Genomic DNA, 21562 nt, shown 5'->3' on the forward strand with positions numbered 1-21562 from the left:
TTCGGTTATTCTGCTTGTCCTAGAATGGACGGTCTCTCCCTTCTCTGGCGGGAACGAGCACAGTCCTTCCAACAGTTAAAAGCCACTTGCAACCACCTGCCACGGTCTGCGCAAAGAAATCCAAACCAGCAACCTGCGTCAAAGGGCATGGCCTCTTGTGACGTCACCGCCGCACAGAGCGGGGTTCCGATTGGCTCTCCAAGCCAGGGTGGGACCAAAAGCATCCCTGGCCCCGCCCCGTGTCTGGGCATCGCTTGCACATGCGCTGTGGCCGCCACCTTCGCCGCCGCGCCATTTTGCCGGGGTTTGAATGTGAGGCGGAGCAGCGGCAGGAGTGGGTACCGTCGGCTGCAGCTCTCGCCTAGGGTTCCCTTCTCGGTCTCGGTGTCCCCACGAGGTGAGGCATGGAGTGAGCGGAGTGACTGTGGGGACGCGACTGAGGGAGGGCCCGAGCGCCGGGAAGTGGGTCCGGGCCTCCCCGCACGCCGCCTCAGGGCTGGGCCTGACCGCTCCCGGGAAGCCAGGGCAGCCGGAGTCTCGGCCTCACGCGAGCTTCCCCAGCTCCCGCCCCTTCCCTTCCAGCGCCTCGCTGATTGGTCGCGCCGCCGCCCTTCGCCCCTTAGGCGGCCGCTGATTGGTCGCGCCCGCGTGTCCGTTCTCGGCGCGCCGGGGTCCGCAGGTGAGCCGTGTTCGGCGCCGAGGCCTGAGTTGGCCAAGCTGGTCTGGTCCCTGGTTTGGAAGGAGGCCAGAGATCACCACTTCGGTTTCGCGGGGCCTCGGCCTCTATCACCGTGGACCTGGGCCTCGGGGTCCCACCTGGCTGAGTCGTTCGTGCCCCTAGGACCTAACGAACGTACAGTCCAATGGGGTTACCCCTTCCTGGGGCGCAGTGGCGAGCTGGATAATCTGGTCTCTACTTAGCCTCGCCTAGACGTGTAGTTCAGAGCCAGTCGTTGCCTCGCTCCGGAAATGCTAATGTTTTAATAATGTGATGCTGGGGGTGGGTCCATGTTCTCGCACGTGTTGAGCAGTCTCTTCCGCTGAAATGGCATTTTTACCCTCACCTCAATCAAACTTAGGATTCTTCGCTTGCACACTTGGTTAAGTGCTTTAAGGCTCCACTGATTGTTGGCTGTGCTTCCCAGAGGTCTCACCTGAGCTGCCGTCCACCTCCCATCCTCTCTCAAAGGCACTGTAGCCATGCTGACCTGCTCTTCCTGAGTATTCCCAGTCTCGTCCTGCCGTGGAGTCCCCGCCTTTTGTGATCTTAGAAGCAGCTAGCCTTGGATCTTGGCGAGGCTACCCCCTTAGGCGTCAGTTTTCATTCCTCGGTTCACATCATCCAGTTTTATTTGTTCCATAGCATTGACCGTATAGGTAGTTCTTACTATTGTTTCTCATATGCTCTGATGTAAGCTCTTGGAGGGTAACCTTTCTTGTTTGTTGCTGTGTCTCATGTACGCGGGCCACAGGATGGATGCACCTGTGGTTATTCCGTGAAGACACAGAAGGCCTTATTTTATTTTTTCTCTTTCTAAGTTCTGCAAGTGTAGATTACCGCACTCAACTTTTTTTTTTTTTTTAATCTTCTTTCCATTTGCAGACAGGAATTTTTTTCTCCTCTCTGACTTGATTTCTAGTTGGGATTTGGGAAACCATTCTCTACCCGGGATTGGGTGGGTGAGAGCAGTGCTCTAATTGTGGAATTGATTTGTCGCTTTATTTAATAACTTCATTCTATTTAGTCCTTGGGAATATAGTGAAGGGGCAAAAATGGACAAGGTTTCTCTCTTTGGGGACCTTATAATCTAGTTGGGAGAACACGAATTAGATTATTTCAGATAGTGACAAGTGACAGAAAAGTGACAGGTGAAGACAGTTTCTCTGACTAGGTGGCATTTGAGTAGAGACCATCCAGGGAAACAAGAGTGTTGCACGAATCCTAAATGTTGAAAGATCAGAGAAACAAAGGAACAAGCCACAGCCACTTCTCACCTCACCAACTTCACAAATCCTCTGACTGAATGCCTGAGTCCTCAGCTGAAAGGCCTTTGTCCTTAGCCAAAAAGCTTCCTCGGCCAAAAGGGCTTCTAGTTCCTATATCCTCAAGCCTTATATACCTTTCTCCACTCAGCCTTATCACTTCCTTTCTAGTGCTGGGATTAAAGGCTTGTGTACTTCCCAAATACTGGTAGCAAAGGCATGAGATCTCAAGTGCTGGGATTAAAGGTGTGTGCCTCCACTGCCTGGCTCTGTTTCTCTCCTAGACTGAATCTCAGGTAGTCTAGGGTGGCTTTGAACTCACAGAGATCCAGGTGGATCTCTGCCTCTCCAGTGCTAGGATTAAAGGTGTGCCACCACTGCCTGGCCTCTATGTTTAATCTACTGGCTGGCTCTGTTCTCTTATTCTCAGGCAAGCTTTATTTAATACACAATATATCACCACAAGTGAAGGAACAGTATTTCAGGCAGAGGGAATAGAATGCAAAATTTCAAAGACAGAAACTAACTTGGAATGTTGGGATATTTTAGGAAAATCCAGTTAAGTTGTGTGAAGAAGAGAGATTGTATGGGGCTTTGTAGGTAGTGAAATGAGCTTGGATTTGATGCAGAGTGGTAGATTACTGTGATTAGAAGCAGAGAAAGGCAGTAGGTACTCAAATTACTGCCCAGTCTACTGTTCTCTTGAAGTGTACTTCATAACTGTTCTTTTAAAAAAGCTAAGGATAGGTAGGGTAGGCAAGATGGATCAATGGTAAGTAATCCTTACCTAGCCTGACAACCTGGGTTTGTTCCCTGGGACCCATGTGGTGGAAGGAGAAAACTGACTTCTGCACATTGTCTTCTAACTTCCACACGTATGCTGTGGCACACATGCACACAATAAATGCATGTGGTAAAATTTTGGGGGACGGAAGAGATGGCTAAGCAGTCAAAAACACGTACTGCCCTTGAGGAGGACCCAAGATAGGTTTCTAATACCCACAGGGGGCTCACTCACTATTGCCTCTACTTCTAGCTCTAGGGAATCTGATGGCCTCTGGCTTCCTTGGGCATCCTCAGGTCTATATACATTAAGGCAGAAACATACAGAGGGATACACACATACACATAAATCTGTACAAAAGTTTAAGGCAGGGGTGGGTGTTAAGGTATGCTTTTCATATGTATTATGGGCTTTCATTTGTTGGGTTTCTTTCCCTCTCCTCAGATGTAAGGAAGGTCTCAGAAATGCTTCTCTTAGTAGAGTAGACAATATCTAAGAAAAAGGCAAACATCTTGGGTCATTTTTTCATGGATGTTTGTGAGATTACCTTGGGAAACAGTGTTTATTCCCAAAATCTTCATTTTTTTGTAACTTCATTTTGTAACTGAGGGCCTGTAGGAAGAGGCAAGACTTTCAGCTACTCGTTCAAGATTTTTTAAAAAGATACATTTATTTTTTGTGTGTATGATTGTTTGTCTTTGTGCACCATGTGTGTGCCTGATGGCCGAGGAAACCAGAAGAGGGTGTGAGATTCCCTGGAGCTGGAGTTTCAAAGGATTGGGAACTGTAGTGTGGGCATGGGCACAAGCCAAGTCCTCCTTTTACAGCAGTTCTTTGACTAAGCAGAAGTCATCTGGGAATAGGGAGCCTTAGTTGATGAAATGTGTTCATCAGGTTTCCTGAGGCAAGTCTCTGGATTATTATAATTAATCTTTTTGATTAGTGATTAATATAGGATTTGTTTGTTTATTTGTTTTTGTTTTCGAGACAGCTCTGACAGTAAAACAGCTGTCCTGGAACTCACTCTGTAGACCAGGCTGGCCTCGAACTCACAGAGATCCTCCTGCCTCTGCCTCCGAGTGCTGGGATTACAGGCGTGCGTCACCACTGCTGCCTGGCAAGCTGTGGTTTTCTTTGTCAGCCATATTTATGTCAGCCTAATTTAGCTTTGTAAAGTGAGGGCTGGGAATGTAGTTCAGTGGGATATATGTGTGTTTTGTTTATTTCTAGCACAGGAAAAAATAATGAGAATTAAACATTTTTTTTCCCCTCAGTCTGGCTGTGGTGGCCTTTAATCCCATCACTCTGGAGGCAGACACAGGTGGATCTCTGAGTTTGAGGCCAGGCTGGTCTACAGAGTGAGTTCCAGGACAGCCAGGGCTACACAGAGATCCCGTCTCAAAAAAAATTTTTTTTTTCTCTGTGTGCACATCCACGCATGTGCCCCATGGCATTTGTGTGGAAATCAGGACAAAGTTGGGGGACTTGGTTCTCCTCTTGTACCATGTTGGTTCTGGTCATTAAAATTCAGGTTATCAGTCAGGCTTAGTAGAAAGTATCTTAACTCACGGAGCTATTTCACTGGTCCATAAATATTTTTTTGTGGGGGGTGTCACATGCTTTGACACATGTGGGTGTCAAAGGATAATTTTGTGGGGTTTTTTCCCCATTCACCCTTACGTGAGTTCCAGGGATCAAACCTAGATCCTCCAAACCCTCTTGCTGGCCTGTATATTTGTTTCTTGTAATTCATTTTATGTTTGATTAATAAAATGTGTCTGTGTATGTCAGAAGAAATCAGATCCATTGGACCTGGAATTAACAGGTGGTTGTGAGCTGCCTGATGTGGGTGATGAAACTGAACTCAGATCTTCTGCAGAAGTAGTGTATGAGCACTCTTAACCTGCTGAGCTATCTGTCTAGCCCCTATTTTTAATTTTTACAGCATATTGTTGACGGGTGTGTGTGTGTGTGTGTGTGTGTGTGTGTGTGTGTGTGTGTGTAGGGTCCTTTATTTGGTTATTATTGTTCCAGGCAAGATTAGTTTCGGTTTAAGCTTTAAGAAAAAGACATGGTGGCACAGGCCTTTTATTCCACCACTTGGGAGGCAGAAGCAGGTGGATCTCTGAGTTGAAGGACAGCCAGGTCTACAAAGAGAATTTCAGGACAGCTAGGGCTATACAGAGAAACCTTCTCTAGAGAAACCCCAAAAAGAAAGGGGTGGGGAGAGAGAATGGTTTTTCAGACCAGTTGCCCAGAATTACTTCCTTAAATGCCAATTTTGAGCATGTAGTTTATAGTGAATACTTACCACTGTGTGTTTTGCATTAAGGAATTCTACTTTAATCTCAAGAGTTTTTGTTGTTTTTCCTTGATGGGGTCTCGTGTAGCCTAGGCTGGCCCAGAAATCTTTATGTATCTAAGGATGACCCTGAATTCCTGATCTTGCCTCTTCCTCAGTGCTGGGATTACAGGTATCTACCTCTTGGTCAGGTTTTTGCTTTTTTTGTTTTTCCTTGAGACAGGGTTTCTCTGTGTAGCTTTGGAGCCTATCCTGGAACTTGCTCTGTAGGCCAGACTGGCCTTGAATTCAGAGATCCACTTGCCTCTGCCTCCTGAGTGCTGGGATTAAAGGCATATGCCCTGTTCTTGGTCAATTTTTAATATCAGAATCTTAATGGGATTTTATTTACTGCTAAATGTGACAGTGCATCAATTTGTCTGGTGTTTTGTTTGTTTAGCTTTTTATTTATTTTCTTTTTTGGTTTTTCGAGATAGAGTGTCTCTGTGTAGCTTTGTGCCTTTTTCCTTGGTAGCCCAGGCTGGCCTTGAACTCAGAGATCTGCCTGCCACTGCCTCCCGAGTGCTGGGATTAAAGGCGTGTGTCACTACCGACCAGCGTTTGCTTTGTTTTTTCTAAATGGGTTCTCTGTGTAACCCTGGCCATCCTGGAACTCATTTTGTAAAAAGACCAGCCTTGATCCGCCTGCTTCTGCCTCTTTAGTGCTGGACTTAAAGACCTGCACCACCACTGCCCAACTTTTTTATTTTGTTTTAATGTTTTTTAAAAAAATTTTAATTATATGAATGTATACGTTTGTAGGTATGTGTATGTACCCTTAGAGGCATTGTATCCTCCTTGAGCTGGACTTACAGGGGTCTTTGAGCTGCCTGACATGGATGCTAGGAACCAAACTCAGGTCTTCTGTAAAAGTAGTATTTTCTCTTAACCATTGAGCCATCTTTCCCATTCCCAGTGCTGGACTAATAAAATGTCTCAGGGTAATATTTTTCACCTTTTATTTGGCTTATAAAAATGTTTTTGTTTTTTGAGACAGGATTTCACTGTGTAACTAGCTGTCCTGGAACTTAACTGTGTAGATCATGCTAGTCTCACACTCAGAGATCCTCTTATATTAGGCTCTTTAAAAATAGCATTTAACAGTTTAAAATTTTCATTGTGTGTGTATGATGCAGGGGATGCATACGCCATACTACATGTGTGGAGACAGGACTCCTCCACCTTTGCAAGTGTAGGTTCTGGGAATCAAACTCTCAAGTCACTAGGCTTGTGCAGCAAGTGCCTTTACCTGCTGAGCTATCTCAGTAGCCTTGTGTTTTTGTTTTTACATTTTAGTTTAGTTTTTTTTTGTTTTTTTTTTTTTTTTTTTTTTTTTTGGTTTCTCTGTATAACAGCCCTAGCTGTCCTGGAACTCGATCTGTAGACCAGGCTGGCCTTGAACTCACAGAGATTCACCTGACTTTGCCTCCCAATTGCTGGGATTTGAGGTGTGTGCCACCACCTCCTGGCTTATGTTTTACTTCTATGTCTTCATGGTGGCATGGGTAGAAAGCATATGAGTGTCGTTTCATGTGGAAGTCAGACAACAACTTGCAGGAATCCTCTCCTTCCATTATATATGTCCTGCACACACATACATACAGGCAAAACACCCTATATACAAATAACAACTTTTTTCAAGACGATTTCTCTGTAGCAGTGTTGACTGTCCTGAAACTTTCTTTGTAGACCAGGCTGGCCCTAACTCACAGACATCCTCCTGCCTCTGCCTCCCAAGTGCTGGGATTAAAGACATGCACCACCATGCCTGGCTCCAAAATAATAATATTTTTAGAAAGGTTGGGGTCCTCATCAGCTAAATACCTAGTTCAGAGTTAGACTGAGCTATATGGAACCCTGTCTCAAAAAGATCCTGCCTTCACCATCTCAAAAAAAAACAACAAAAGCCGGGCCATGGTGGCATACACCTTTAATCTCAGCACTTGGGAGGCAGAGCCAGGTGGATCTCTGTGAGTTCGAGGCTAGCCTGGTCTACAGAGCGAGATCCAGGACAGGTACCAAAACTACACAGAGAAACCCTGTCTCTAAGGGGGTGGGGGGAACCACTTACATTGCAACTGTGTTTTAGAAAAAGGGTTGTAATACAAAAGTCTTCATAGCTGGATGTGCTGATGCATGCTTGTAATCTCAGTACTTTAGAGATGACAGAAGCAGGATTATGGCACAAGTTCAAGGCCACCCTGTCTAATGAGTTTTGGGCTGGCCAGCTGACAGTGAGACACCCTCCCCCCAAAAGCAAAATAGAAAAAAACAGTAACAAAAAGATTCATTTATGCTATTTACTTTCTCAAGTGATCACTTATTAAGACTCTGTTTTTTAATTTTAGATTCAGACCAATGGAGCTCAGCGATGCAAATTTGCAGACACTAACAGAGTATTTGAAGAAAACCCTGGATCCTGATCCTGCCATAAGACGTCCAGGTAAAGATGTCTTTGTTCTTTGGTTGATTCATTCATTGAGACATATGGCAGAAATCCTTTTGTGCAATTGCCTGGTTGTAAATTAAAAAGTGTGTGTGTGTGTGTGTGTGTGTGTGTGTGTGTGTGTGTGTGTGTTTGCGTTTGCTTATTTTCTTAGGCCAAGTTTATGTGATATGGTTGGTTGCTTACAGTAGCTAAAACACTGGTGGAATTTTTTTTTTCCCTTTTTGGTGGAATATTTGTTGTTGAGTAAAGTAGCTTTTATTTGATGTCTTCTGGGGTAAAAAATACTAGTATGTTTAGAAAGCTTTGTCTCATGAACTTTCTGAAAATCTCATTTAAATTTGTCAACTTTAGGAGCATAACAATCTAAGGCATCAAGATAGGAGGAATTCTCAAAAGGTGATTAAATGAATGAAATCAAGTAATAAGATTCTTTTCTTCCCCTGGTAGTTTGACTTAATTAATGTTGTCAAAGACCTAGAGTTGCCTATATAAACTTGGAATTTCAACCTTAGATGCTCATAAGAGTCAGAAACGAAAGTAAATGAAGGGATTCTAGCTAGGTAGGAACTAGTGGTATGTAAAGATGTGTCCTTGTTGAGGGCAGGTAATTGTTTGCAATATTTTTTTGTTTTTGTTTTTTGAGACAGACTTTCTGTATACATATACATACAGCCCTGGCTGTCCTGGAACTTGTTCTGTAAACTAGGCTGGCCTCAGGCTCAGAAGTCCACCTGCCTCTACCTCCCAAGTGCTGGGATTAAAGGCATGTACCACTACTGCCTGCCTTGTTTGGAGTATGTTAACACTAAGGATGATGCAAGCCAGTTTCATATGGTCAGATTTGCAAATTTGTTTGGAAAATAAGGATACCAATATAAAGTACCCTATTTTTGAATGATGATAAGCAACTTTAAAAGATTGGAAATATGGGATCAGAAAAGTCTTATGAGCAGACAGTTGGTTATCCTTAATACCACTGTCTGTGTGAACCAGAAATGCCCCTAACCTTTAGAACATAATAATGTCATACTCGTGGAGAAGATTTGTCTTCAGAGGATCTAAAGACACAAATGTTAGAGTCATGAGTGGAGGGAAAGATTATATAAAATGAATAGAATGGTTTGTGTCTGTGCCATGTTCCCCCACCCCCCCATCTCTCTGTTTGCTGGGTAAGAAGAAGGCCAGTGCCAAGAACTACCTCTGAGTTACATCCCTCGCCTCACCCTATTCTAGAGAAGTCTGCATGACTTCTTCTAGCTATTACACAGGATATCAAAGCCTTTTCAAGCCATACCCCCCCCAATATCTGACTACCCTCCTCTTTATCACCCCCATCCTCTGTGATATCTGTGTGTGTGTGTGTATGCGTGTATGCATATATGCATGCATGCACATACAGAAGCCAGAGGTAAATGTTGGCTATCTTCCTCTTTTTTTCTTTTTTGTTTTTGTTTTGTTTTGTTTTGTTTTGTTCAAAACAGAAAAGACTATAACAGAAGTCTTAACCCACCTATAGCAGGTAGGCTAAAGGCAGCTGAGCCATTCCCTTCCTTAACGAGCCTTACTGCAAATTGGAGTCCTTGTAAGATCGTATCCCAAAAGCAAATGGAACTTGAGTTTGTAAATTTATAACTTTAAAAGCCATTTGAAATGTATATAACTATTGATTTAAATTTGTCATGCCCAACAGAATGAAAGATTAACTATGGTAGCTACTTTTGCTGCCAGGGTCTCCACTGTGCCAGCTGTAGTAACCAATTATGAAATGGCAATCCCAGAAACAGTAGTAGCGGTGGTCACCGCTGTTATAGCAGCAACAATGGCAGCAGTGATGTCAAATTCTCTTCTGGAGCATGTGGGTATCCATTGGCATGGACACAACTCCAGGAACACGAACTGCCGAGGCCCATTATTCTTGATCCCAGCATGACTTAAGCTGGCAGCTCTGCAAAAGAACAACTAAGAACCATAAAGAAAAAACAGGCAGCTCACAAGGAGCAGAACTAATGGTCTCATATGGCTACATTCAGGCTCACAAATTTTAAGGTATCTTCAAAGGGGGCTAAATGAATTTCAGGAGGCCAAAAAATGTTTTACAGAGCCACTCCTGAGAAGCAGGTACTACTCCAGCTTGAATAGGATTGTGAGAATGAAAATGCTTAGCTGGCATGCTACTGTTAATAAATGGAGGTCAGTGATCTTCAGTGTTATCCTTAATCTCCTAGGTGTCTGGGTGACACATTCTCAAACGTACTTGAAAAAGCAGTTACCATACATTACCTTCTGGAGAATCCAACCTCATGACTGCAGTTCCTGCCTGCCAAAGCTGGCCATATTGGGGTCTCAATCCCCATTGGCATCGGAAGGGGAGAATTTTTCATGAAGGCCCAATAGGTCTCTGCCATGTTGGGCTTCAGCTGCAGCCATAGGGCGCACACAATGAGGAATCTCATTGTCCTGAGGAAAGACATAAGCAGAACCATGGGCCCACACCAACACTGGATCGGGTCCCCTCCAAGTGTCAGTAGAAAGATCCTTTTGTCGCACCAGAGGGTGATTTGCAACAGGAGCCCTCCAGTGCTTATCTGCAGTGGATACTCCAGCGGAATCCACTGATAAAGAATCTAAAATATATAAAACAAGGGAAAGAATAGAATGTGGAGAGGAATGATGAGCCCCTAGTTTCCCCTTTTTGCTTTAGCAAAATGTTTTAATAGTTCAAATTTTTCTCTTTTTTATTTTTTTTAAATTAATTTATTTTTCTATTATCAGCTTGATACAGTATAAATTCTGATCTTAATACTGTAATGTTTCATTGAGGGTTGCTCAGTAATTGAGTAAAACCAAATCTTATTATAAGCAACAGTCTTCCTAGGGTCCCCCATGCCATATATATAGCCTCCATGGTTCTGTGGGTTGCAGTCTGATTGTTCTTTGTTTTATATGTAGAATCCTCTTATGAGTGAGTACATACCATGTTTGTCCTTCTGGGTTTGGGTTACCTCACTCAGGATGATATTTTCTAGTTCCATCCATTTGCCTGCAAATTTCATGCTATCATTGTTTTTCTTTCTGAGTAGTACTCGATTGTGTATATGTACCACATTTTCTTAATCCATTCTTTAGTTGATGGGCATCTAGGTTGTTTCCAGGTTCTGGCTATTACAAACAATGCTGCTATGAACATAGTTGAGCATGTATGTTCATGGTATGATTGAGCATTCCTTGGGTATATGCCCAAGAGTGGTATAACTGGGTCTTGAGGTAGTTCGATTCCCAGTTTTCTGAGGAACCACCATACTGACTTCCACAGTGGTTGTACAAGTTTGCATTCCTACCAACAGAGTGTTCGCAAGTGCCCTTCTTAATTGCTCTGCCAGCTCTCTGACCCCTCTCCGTGATATTTTTTCAAACAGGGTCCATGAACTAGGTACTCACTGATTTGTTTAGACTGAATGGCCAGCAAGCCCCAGGGATCCACCTGTTCTTCCTTGAATAGCCCTGGGGTTACAGTTATGTTCTCTTTTACCTGGTTTTATTTATTTATTTATTTGATTTTTATGTATACAGTGTTCTGTCTGCATGTATGCCTGCAGGCCAGAAGAGGGCGCCAGATCCCCTTATAGATGGTTGTGAACCACCATGTGGTTGCTGGGAATTGAACTCAGGACCTCTGGAAGAGCAGTCGGGGCTCTTAACCTCTGAGCCATCTCTCCAGCCCCTTTACCTGGTTTTAATGTAGGTACTGAGGGTGGATCTCTGCTCCACATGCTTGAGCCACAAACACTTATCCTGGCCCAGTATTTTTCAGAGAGGTCACACTGCTGTCCTGTTGTGTTCCTGGATAAAGGAAAATTAATTGCTCTAATCTTCTTAGAGTTTCCCAGAAAGCCTATGCCAACACTTATTAACATTTTTTTCTGTAATATGTCCTTAAAATGCCGAGGGTGCTAAACCTTTATGACTCCCAGACAGAGTACCAAAATAAACTGCTGTTTCTGGGAAGCAAATTTTTCAAAGCTTGATGAAAGTCCTGTACACAGAATCAGTCTGTGTGTATCTGATTGGACCTACCACCACCCTGTGTCAGTGCTAAGGATGGAACCCAAGAACCCACATTTGCTAGACTGTCTACATCTTTATGATGTGATAGAGACAAATTTTGTGCTGGATCCCAGCTTTGATAGAGATACAGCAGTTGTATGGATGTGTATAGATAATTGGAAGACTGTGTGGACGTGAAGGCCAGAGGTTAGCATCATGTTTCTCCCGCCATCACTCCACCCTTTTTTGTTGTTTGTTTGTATTTTTAGACAGGGTTTTTCTGTGTAGCCTTGGCTGTCCTGGAACTTGCTCTGTAGACCAGGCTGACCTCAAACCCAGAGATCCACCTGCCTCTGCCTCCCTAGTGGGATTAAAGGCATGTGCCACCACCTATTTTTTGAGATGGATATCTTACCGAACCTAGCTCACCCATTGACTAGATTTGCTCTTCAGTGAGCCCCACAGATCCTGTGTCCCTGCCTTTCAAATCTAGGATTATAGGAGGAGCTCTTGTCCTCACCTTGCTTACTGCTATACTGACAGAACCATCTCCCCAGCCTGGAATTGGAAGACTTTTGAGGTTCCTCAATTATGAAGATACATGTCAGCATGGAAAATTTTAATTAATTAATTTAGAATGGGAGCAGATAAGATAATGTGTCACTGTGTATTTGTGGCAGAGGACAACTTTGTAGATAGAATTGGTTCTCTCTTCCTACCTTTGCCTGTTTCCCAGGGATAGCACTTGGGTTGTTAGGTTTGTACAGACATGTATGGTAAGTGCCTTTATAGGCTAAACTGTCTTATTGTCCATAGGAATATTGTATAGGCAAAAGTAAACACAAAAATATTAATATTAAACTTTTGAGAGGAATGCTTGAGGGCTGGAGATATAGGTAGAACCTGGAAATTCAGTCATTGGCACAGCATAATTTGAGCTTGGTAGCCCATGCCTGTAATTCCAGCTTTTGGAAGGGGAACACAGCATGATCAGATACTCAGTTTCATCCTTGGCTACATAGTGAATTTGAGGCTGCTAAGGCTGCATGAGACTATGAATGAATGTGGGCAGATGAAATGGCTTAGTGTAAGGTGCTTGCTGCCAAGGTGGAGGACTTGAGTTTGTTCTCTGGAACTAACATGGTGAAAGAGAATAGCATCACACATGTTGGACAGATAGCACACGGTTTAAAAATAAGTAAATAAATATAGAACAAATTTTAAGAAATCACCCAAGTACCCCAAACAACGAAACCAACATAATATCTTTTCCTGAAAATATTTTTCGATTTAGCAGTCTGAATTCTTTATGAAGGACACAGTAGATGCAAAACAAGGTTTGGAGAAGCCAGTATGGTAACTACATTCACATGTACATATATGCAGGCAAAATACTCATACATGTTAAATAAAAATAAATCTTTTTTATATCTAGTTTTCCCCCATTGTTTGTTTTTTTTATTTTGTTTGTTTGTTTGTTTGATACAGGATCTCAGTATGTAGATCAGGTTGGCCTTAAAGAGAATTACCTGCCTCTGCCTTATCTTAGTTTGTGAACTTAGATGAGATAATAGTGGCAGGCTTTATGTATGATAGTGATAGTTTAGCTCACAGATAATAGCTGTTGACATAAATTAGTTGGTACTCCTAATAATCTTTGTGGAAAGAGGCAGGGTGTGTAACTTACAGTAACATCTAGTACTTTCCTGGGTAGCTGCAGCTTTTGTTGGGAATCATCTCAGTAGGCCATCCACAGATGTGGGAGAATTGAGTGAGGTCATTTGAAAGCTGGAGCTTTTGTATACATTTTATGTAACATTAATGTGTAAACTATTTGATGGATAAGACAAATTTTTCCTGTAGGAAAAATGTTCTAATCTTTGCATTGGTTGTTAGGTTGGTTTCTATCTATGTATCTGGGTTGTTTGTTTGTAAGGCAGAATCTCACTGTGTAGCTACCGTTGACCTCAAGTTCAGTTCGTAGCTTGAGTTGGGCTAGACCCTCTCCCAGGTGCTCAGATTAAATCTTTTTTTTTTTTTTTTTTTTTTTGAGCTTATGCTCGAACCCAGGACCTTGTGCTTGCTAGGCAAGCGCTCTACCACTGAGCTAAATCCCCAACCCCAGATTAAATCTTGAACCATCACTTGTCATCTAATTTCCTTTTGTTCTATTTCTATTTTTTAAATATAGACATAGTTCATTATAAGTATGGAGTATAAATGTTTTTATTATAACAAGTCTGACATGAAAATTCTTTCACAGCTGAGAAATTTCTCGAATCCGTAGAAGGAAATCAGAATTACCCACTGTTGCTTTTAACGTTACTGGAAAAGTCACAGGATAATGTCATTAAAGTATGTGCTTCAGTAACCTTCAAGAACTACATTAAAAGGAACTGGAGAGTTGTAAGTATTTGGGGAATACATAATTAAATACTCGGTATATTTATACAGTTTATATAAACTCCTAGTGTATTCAGATGTGGTTTAATGATAAACAGGTTCTTTCTCCAAAACTCCTGTTATTTCATTTAAATTCCACATAACTTTCTTAAACTTTATAACTCAGGTTGTTAAGAGAGTTAAGAGACCTAGGATAGGAAGGCAGTCTAAATGGATAATTAAAGGAGTTTAAGATGGAGTTATGTGTTGTGTTTCTGTAATTCCAGCTTCTTAGGCTAAAACAGAAAGATACTGAGGTCTTGACAGCCAGCAGCACAGTGAAATCTCACCTCGAAAAAAAGTAAAATTTAAAGTAATTAAAATTTCCTTATTCATTCGTTTATTATTTCACAATAGGGTCTTACTATGTAGGTAGCCCTGGCTGGTCTGGAACTCACTATATCACTATATATCTCTATCTATATATCTATCTGTATATATATCTATATATAGATTGTATGTGTTTTAAAAGTCAAATACATATTTACATTCTTTTTTTGTTGATGACGTAAGAGTTTATAAAACAGGTCTGTAGAAATGGCCCAGCAGTTTAAGTATACTACTACTCTTATAGAGAATCCAGGTTTGGGTATCAGTACCTGCCTGGCTCACAGCTCCCTGAAATTCCAGTTTCAGGGTATCTGATGCCCTTTTCTGGCCTCAAGGAGCTCCTGCATGCAGATGGTGCACATATACTCATATAGGCAAAACACATAAGCATAAATAAATAAAACTTAAAGAAAAGGTTTATAAAACAGTAAGCATTATCTTAAAACATATATATAGGCAGATAAAAATTTTCTCTTGGCCTGCCAGCTCACAATTAACAACGTGGAGACTTACTAATTGTGAGAGCTTGGCCTATAGCTTAGGCTTGTTTCTAACTAGCTCTTAAATTAACATATCTGTATTAATCTGTGTTACCTCATCTCTCTGTACTGCCCATCTGCTTCCACTGTGTTTGGTTGGTGACTCCACTTTTCTTCTTCCCAGAGTTCTCTCTGTCCCAGGAAATCCCATCATAACTCTTCCTGCCTAGCTATATTGGCCATAATTTAACCAGTCAGAAGACACCTTGCTTGGCAAAGATACATCTTCACTTTGTACACAAATATTCTGAAACATTTGCCCCCTTTAGTCTAAATAAAAAGGAAAGGTTTTAACTCTAATACATTAAAATTACATACAATAAGAACAGTTATCAAGAAAGAAATACATTTACAATGTTTAGTCCATTAGTATTTGACAAATTTAAAGAAAATACTACATTATCTATTGGTGGAGTCCATTAGCTGTTATCTATTTAGTGGGTCCAAAGTTTTGTACCTAATTTATTTTCTATCAAAACTATAGAAAACTGTAACTATAAACATCTAATCTTCAACCCCATCAGAGACTAGAAAAGGGTATATATTATTACCTGATCAAACAGGAAGTACAAACAAAACAAACAACTTCTAATATAGAAATGGCAGAGACAGCAGGCCGCTGGACAGTCACCCAAGGTTTCTCTGCAGTGTTGGGACATCCATCTTTGGCTTCAGGCCTAGAATGTCTTACAGACTTTGCCATGAAGCAGGAATTTTGAAGGACTGTCCTTACTTGTCTTGGAAAAGTTCAGCAGTCGCCTTTTGTGTGCTGCTTGTCCAGTTTGGACAGCATATGTCAACAGTTGAGGCAAGGGCAGTTTCCTGTCTAGTGAGTGGCTAACTTTGACACAACCAAAGCAAACTTCATGTGGAAGTTCTTTAGTGCTCATTCTCCTATTTTTGAAGTAAATTGATGCTTCCAGGAGCAGACGTGTCTCACTGTCATGAAAAGCCTTAGGTTGCCATATTCTGTAGATCTCTGAAGTGTTTGAAGATTGTATGTATACCTATCTAAAATGTGTATCTGTTTAACCTTGAAAAGATACCTAACATAACTACAAGTGTTTGTGTGTTTATAACTTTTCTTTTTTTGAGCTTTCTCAGGTCCTATGTGGAAATACATGCCCCCACTTTGGATGCAATTGAAGTTTATTTTATTTATTAAATACTGTTCTGTGTGGTAAAGAAATAATTTAGAAAGTCCATCCTGTTTGCAGGCATGCCCTTTTCTGTAGGACAGGAGGGATGGAAGGGCTTTTTGAGGCAGTCCTCAAACTCATGAGCAATCCTCTTGCCTCAGCATCTTGAGTGTTTAGCTCTATCTTTATGATATATAAAACCAGGTGTGGGGGGCTGGAGAGATGGCTCAGTGGTTAAGAGTACCAGCTGCTCTTCCAGAGGTCCTGAGCAACCAGATTCCCAGCAACCATGTGGCTCACAACGATCTCTAGTAGAGTCTGATGCCCTCTTCTGGCATAAAGTCAGTACATGTAGACAGAGCACTCATATACATAAAATAAATAAATAAATCTTAAAAAAAAAACAGTCTATAGTCTCTTTCAGAGGTGTACCTCTCTCTGAGTGTACTCTTAACTAGTAATAGAAAAAAAGTTTTCATAGGACAGATCTTTAATGTGAGCATCAAGTTAAAGCTTTTAAAGATGACTGATTGGCGAAGCATGATGTCATGTGCCTTTTATTTTATCCCTGGAAGGCAGAGGCAAGTGAAACTCTTGAGTTCAAGGCCAGCCAGAGCTACATAGAGAGATTTTAACCACATGTTGATTAGTTTACATAGAGAACTGAAATCAACCTACCTTCCTTCTTTTCTCCTTTTTGTTTTTACTAGGGACCAAACCTAAGTTTATGCATCCTAGCCAAGTGTTTTCCAGAGAATACATGCACCCCAGACCTCAAATTCTTTTCTAGTTGTTTCTTTTGGTTTTGGTTTTGTTTGTTTGTTCGTTTGTTTTTTGAGACAGGGTTTCTCTGTGTAGTCCTGGCTGTCCTAGAACTCACCCTGTAGACCAGGCTGGCCTCAAATTCAGAGCCTTCTGCCTCTGTCTCCCAAGTGCTGGGATTAAAGGTGTGTACCACCTTACCATGGTTTATGCCTGGCAGGAACCAAATTCTTAATTGGCTCAGGGAATCGGAATCCCAGTGGTTTTTACATCAGATATTACGTTTAGAAAGGAATATACGTTTCTTTCCCCTTTTTTTGAAGCAGAGTTTTTTCTAATATATTTTAAGACAATTGGTAGCGGTGCATGCCATTAATTCCAGCACTCAGGAGGCAGAGGCAGGTGCATCTCTGAGTTCAAGGCCAGCTGGATCTACAGAGTGAGATCCAGGACACTCAGGGCTGTATGCAGAGAAACCCTGTTTCAAAAAACCAAAACCAAACAAAACAAAAAGATATGTTAATGTAGAATTTAAACATGAAGTTTAAGAGAAAGAGAGGTACTTGGAAAGAAAGAAAGATAGACCCCGAGCATCGACTTCTCTGGTGCCACCAAATATGCAGTTCTCTCAGGAAAGAGTTCATGCTTTTCCAGATTACTCCAGTCTGTTGTTATTCCTATAGGAGGAGACTGAGGAATGGCCACATCCCTCCATTTTCCTTGGTAACCTGCGATAGTAAAATTGGTTGTATTTTATCTGTGAACCCGGACGGATGTGAAAGTGGATCGATCCCACTTGCTCATTGATGTTTCTCTTTTAGGTTGAAGATGAACCAAACAAAATTTGTGAAGCTGATCGAGTGGCTATTAAAGCCAATATAGTGCATCTGATGCTGAGCAGTCTGGAGCAGATTCAGAAGCAGGTAATGTTCCTACTTGTGGGCTAGGCTAGGGAGGTGTGTGCTCCTTTATGAGGCTCTCTGCTAATCCAGCTTTCCCTTCTTTAGCTGAGTGATGCTATTAGCATCATAGGCAGAGAAGATTTCCCTCAGAAATGGCCTGACTTATTGACAGAAATGGTGAATCGCTTTCAGAGTGGAGATTTCCATGTTATTAATGGAGTCCTTCGTACAGCGCATTCACTTTTTAAAAGGTATTAATACACATGTTTATTCTTTTAGTATGCTTTTTCTGTTATGTTAGTGTAACTTTCTGCTATGTAACTTACTCCTTTGTCTATCCTTGAGTGACAGATCGTTATTGGGTTTGCTTAACGCTCATCTCACACTGCCCTATTTTCTGTGGGGTAATTAGAATATTTGTCTTTGAATTCAGAAGGCTATCTGAAGTGTCTAGGCAGCTGTCCTTGGTCATCTATCTTGAGTTAACAGGAAGTTGTACTCCTGTACTTCTCTCCATTTTCTAGATACCGTCATGAGTTTAAGTCAAACGAGCTATGGACCGAGATTAAACTTGTTTTGGATGCCTTTGCTTTGCCTTTGACTAATCTGTTTAAGGTATGGTATGTCTTGAAAATTATCTAGTATTTTAAATTGCTTCAATATGCGTATACATGAGAGTTTTTTTTAACTTGTTTGATAGTGCAGCCTTTCTTTTAGAAGAATTACAACCCTGTACAGAAATGGACGTGGTGAGGAGTGAGCTTTCATGTTGTACAAGTATTAAGTTACTGACACTTTGTTAGTCTGCTCCCCTAGTTTTGGAGGGATATTTCAAAACAAAACCCAAGCATCCTATCATTCACCCAAGTAAGTAAATGTGTATCTCTAAAGACAGATTCATACTTTTGACGTTAGGTGGAATTTAATTAATTACACCATTTTACAGAAAACAGGCTATTTTCTTTAGAATGTTCTTGGTATTTATAAGAATTCTATAAAATTGAAAAAAGATTAACTCATTTTTTTTCCAGAAAAAAAAAATCACACAAATACAGTTAGTAAAATGAGAGTTGGACTTAAGTCTGGCTTCCTTTGATGGCAGAAATGTTTTTTCTTTTTCTTTTTTTTTTTTTTTTTGAGCTGAGGACCAAACCCAGGGCCTTGCACTTGCTAGGCAAGCGCTCTACCACTGAGCTAAATCCCAAACCCAGCAGAAATGTTTTTCATTTCTTACCTTCACAGAGGATGGTTGCATAGTAGTCAGTATTCAGATACAGAGCTTATACAGAGGTTTTTAGCGTTAGGATAAATTTTTTCAAAAATTAAGACAAATGTAATCAATTTTTCAACTTTGGATTGGCAGAGATTTTTGTTTTCTAACAATGGAAAAAGTTTTAGTTAGGGTCTGGGCATAGTTCACATGTCTGTAATCTCAGCACATGGGAAGCAGAGGCAGGTATATTAGAAATTTGAGGCCATCTGGGCTATCTGAGCAAGTCAGTTTGGTTTCTGTGGTGAGACTGTTTAGAGAAAAGCTTTATCCAAATTATAGTGAGTGAAATTTTACATAGTAAATGTGTGCAAAGTACAGGAGTTTTTAGCCTATAAAAATCCTGTCGTTTGCTACCTACACTCTACACATTAGGCATTCTTTTAGTATTTTGAGACAAGGTGTCTCTTTTTTAGATTTATTTATTTTGTTTTATGTATATGAATGTTTTGCTTGCATGCATGTATATGCACCATGTGAAAGCCTGTTGGATTCCCTGGAACTGAAGGTTCTTATCCACTGTAGTACTTTTAACCACTGAGTCTTCTCTCTTTTTGACTTTTGATAGCTCTGGCTAGCCTGAAACTCACTCTGTATAGACCAAGCTGGCCTCAAACAAAAGAGATCCACCAGCCTTTGAGTCTAGGAATTAGAAGTTAGATGCCACTACATTTTTCCTCCCAGGATCTCACTATGTAGCCCTGGCAGGCCTAGAACCTAGCATGTAGACCAAATTGGCCTTGAGTTTAGTGACTCACCTGTACTCTTTGAGTGCTGACATTAAAGGTGTGAGGTGTACTACACTTGGCTCCTGTTTAAGATAGTCTCTTATCTTCAGGCTATCCTTGAACTTATTATGTAATGATGACCTTGAACTTCTGGCAATCCTGTCTTTACCCTCCAAGTAGCTAGGTTACATGCATGAACTACCCGCAACAAGGTTTTTATGTGGTGCTGACGATCAAGCCCTTGGCTTCGTGCATGTCTTTGTTCTACCTCCATCTTATGTGCGCCCCCCCCCCCCCCCAGTATTTTTGTGACTAGGTCTTATGTAGCTCATATGTCCCTTGAACCTTGGAATTCTTCTGCTTGTACTTGGATCACAGGCTTGCTTGACCATACCCAGCTGTAACTCACTACTAGAGTAATATTCCTTATGAGCAATGGAGTCTGGGTTCTATGCAGATATCTGGCCTTCCAACCCCATTACTGTGCTGCTGCTTTGTATTAATGTAGGATCACATACTCAAAAGTAGAGACATGCAGACTATTGTGTACAGAAACGCATTGCTGCAGTTAGGATAATGTTCAGTTGGAAATACCAAAGGGTAGAAGAATTTCTTAATGAGTGCATGTGTACATAGGAAATGGAAAGATGCTCAGAGTGTTCAAATTTGGATTCTTCAGTAGTGCTTGTTGTTATAGTCAAATTAAAAATACACACTTTAAACTTATTTTTCAGAATCTCTTTAAGTGAATAAATGCTACTATTTAAAGGCCTCATTTGGAGAAGAAATTTGAGTAGTCTCAGCATAGTACTATGTCACTAAAGCTCAGCATGCTGGCTTTTATGATACACTAAAACTATGTTCCTAAATTCCTTTCCAAGGCTACCATTGAATTGTGCAGTACCCATGCAAATGATGCCTCTGCCCTGAGGATTCTTTTTTCTTCTTTGATCTTGATCTCAAAATTGTTCTATAGTTTAAACTTTCAGGTAAGTTTCATTTGGTTTCTTGTTTTTGGTTCTCTCTCTCTTAACTTTAAATACACATTCCACCTGGCAAGACAGCTTTTCCGAAGCTTTTTTCATGTTTTGTTTTATAGGGTTTTTCCTCTCTATTCTCTAAACATCCACAGGGTTGTGTTAACTAGTGGGAGGTGGTGGTAATGGGGAAGGCCTTGTTTGGTGTATCCAGTGACCTGCTGTCAGAGCCTTTCCCTCTCATGGGTCTACAGTGAACAAACATACTGTGAGCAGACTAGGAAGATGATCCTAAGAGACTATTCATGTAAATAGGAAGACCTCCAAAAATCATGAGATAGGGGGCTGGAGAGAAGGTCCAGTGGTTAAGAGCACTGGCTGTTCAAGAGGGCCTGGGTTCAATTCCCAGCACCCACATGGCAGCTCAGAAATGTCCTCTTCCAGGGGATACCCCCCAAAAAAATTGCCGGGCAGTGGTGGCACATGGGAAGCAGAGCCAGGCGGATCTCTGTGATAATCATAATATCATTTTAAAATTGGGGGTTGGAGAGATAGCTTGACATCAGAACTAAAATTTTAGAGAATTATGAGTTGCTTTTTTTTTTTGGTTTTTCAAGACAGAATTTCTCTGTGTAGCTTTGCGCTGTTCCTGGATCTTGCTCTATAGGCCAGGCTGGCCTCTAACTCACAAAGATCCACCTGCCTGTCTCCCAATGCTGTTTGTTTGTTTTTGTGTTTGTTTTTTTTTTTAAGATTTATTATTTATTATGTATACATTATGCCAGAAGAGGGCATCAGATCTCATTACAGGTGATTGTAAGCCACCATGTGGTTGTTGGGAATTGAACTGAGGACCTAGAAGAGCAGTCAGT

At 41.4% G+C, this 21562-nt stretch overlaps 1 protein-coding gene across 3 annotated transcripts in view; it reads left to right on the plus strand.

Moving 5' to 3' along the window:
- Nucleotides 1-253: 253 nt before the first annotated feature.
- The window catches only part of Cse1l (chromosome segregation 1 like), a 45159-nt gene continuing 23850 nt past the window's right edge, over nt 254-21562 (plus strand). The window contains exons 1-7 of one of the 3 annotated variants that reach the window (XM_036184639.1): nt 254-397; nt 7457-7551; nt 13865-14007; nt 17635-17736; nt 17821-17966; nt 18240-18330; nt 20595-20702. In XM_036184639.1, the coding sequence (XP_036040532.1) occupies nt 7467-7551; nt 13865-14007; nt 17635-17736; nt 17821-17966; nt 18240-18330; nt 20595-20702 (675 nt within the window). In that variant the 5' untranslated portion in view covers nt 254-397; nt 7457-7466. Of the gene's footprint in view, nt 398-451; nt 680-764; nt 902-7456; nt 7552-13864; nt 14008-17634; nt 17737-17820; nt 17967-18239; nt 18331-20594; nt 20703-21562 lie in introns of those variants that run through there. The other 2 variants (XM_036184640.1, XM_036184638.1) reach the window with 2 other exon arrangements.

This window comes from Onychomys torridus, chromosome 4, assembly GCF_903995425.1.
Source record: "Onychomys torridus chromosome 4, mOncTor1.1, whole genome shotgun sequence".
NCBI classification, from domain to species: Eukaryota; Metazoa; Chordata; class Mammalia; order Rodentia; family Cricetidae; genus Onychomys; species Onychomys torridus.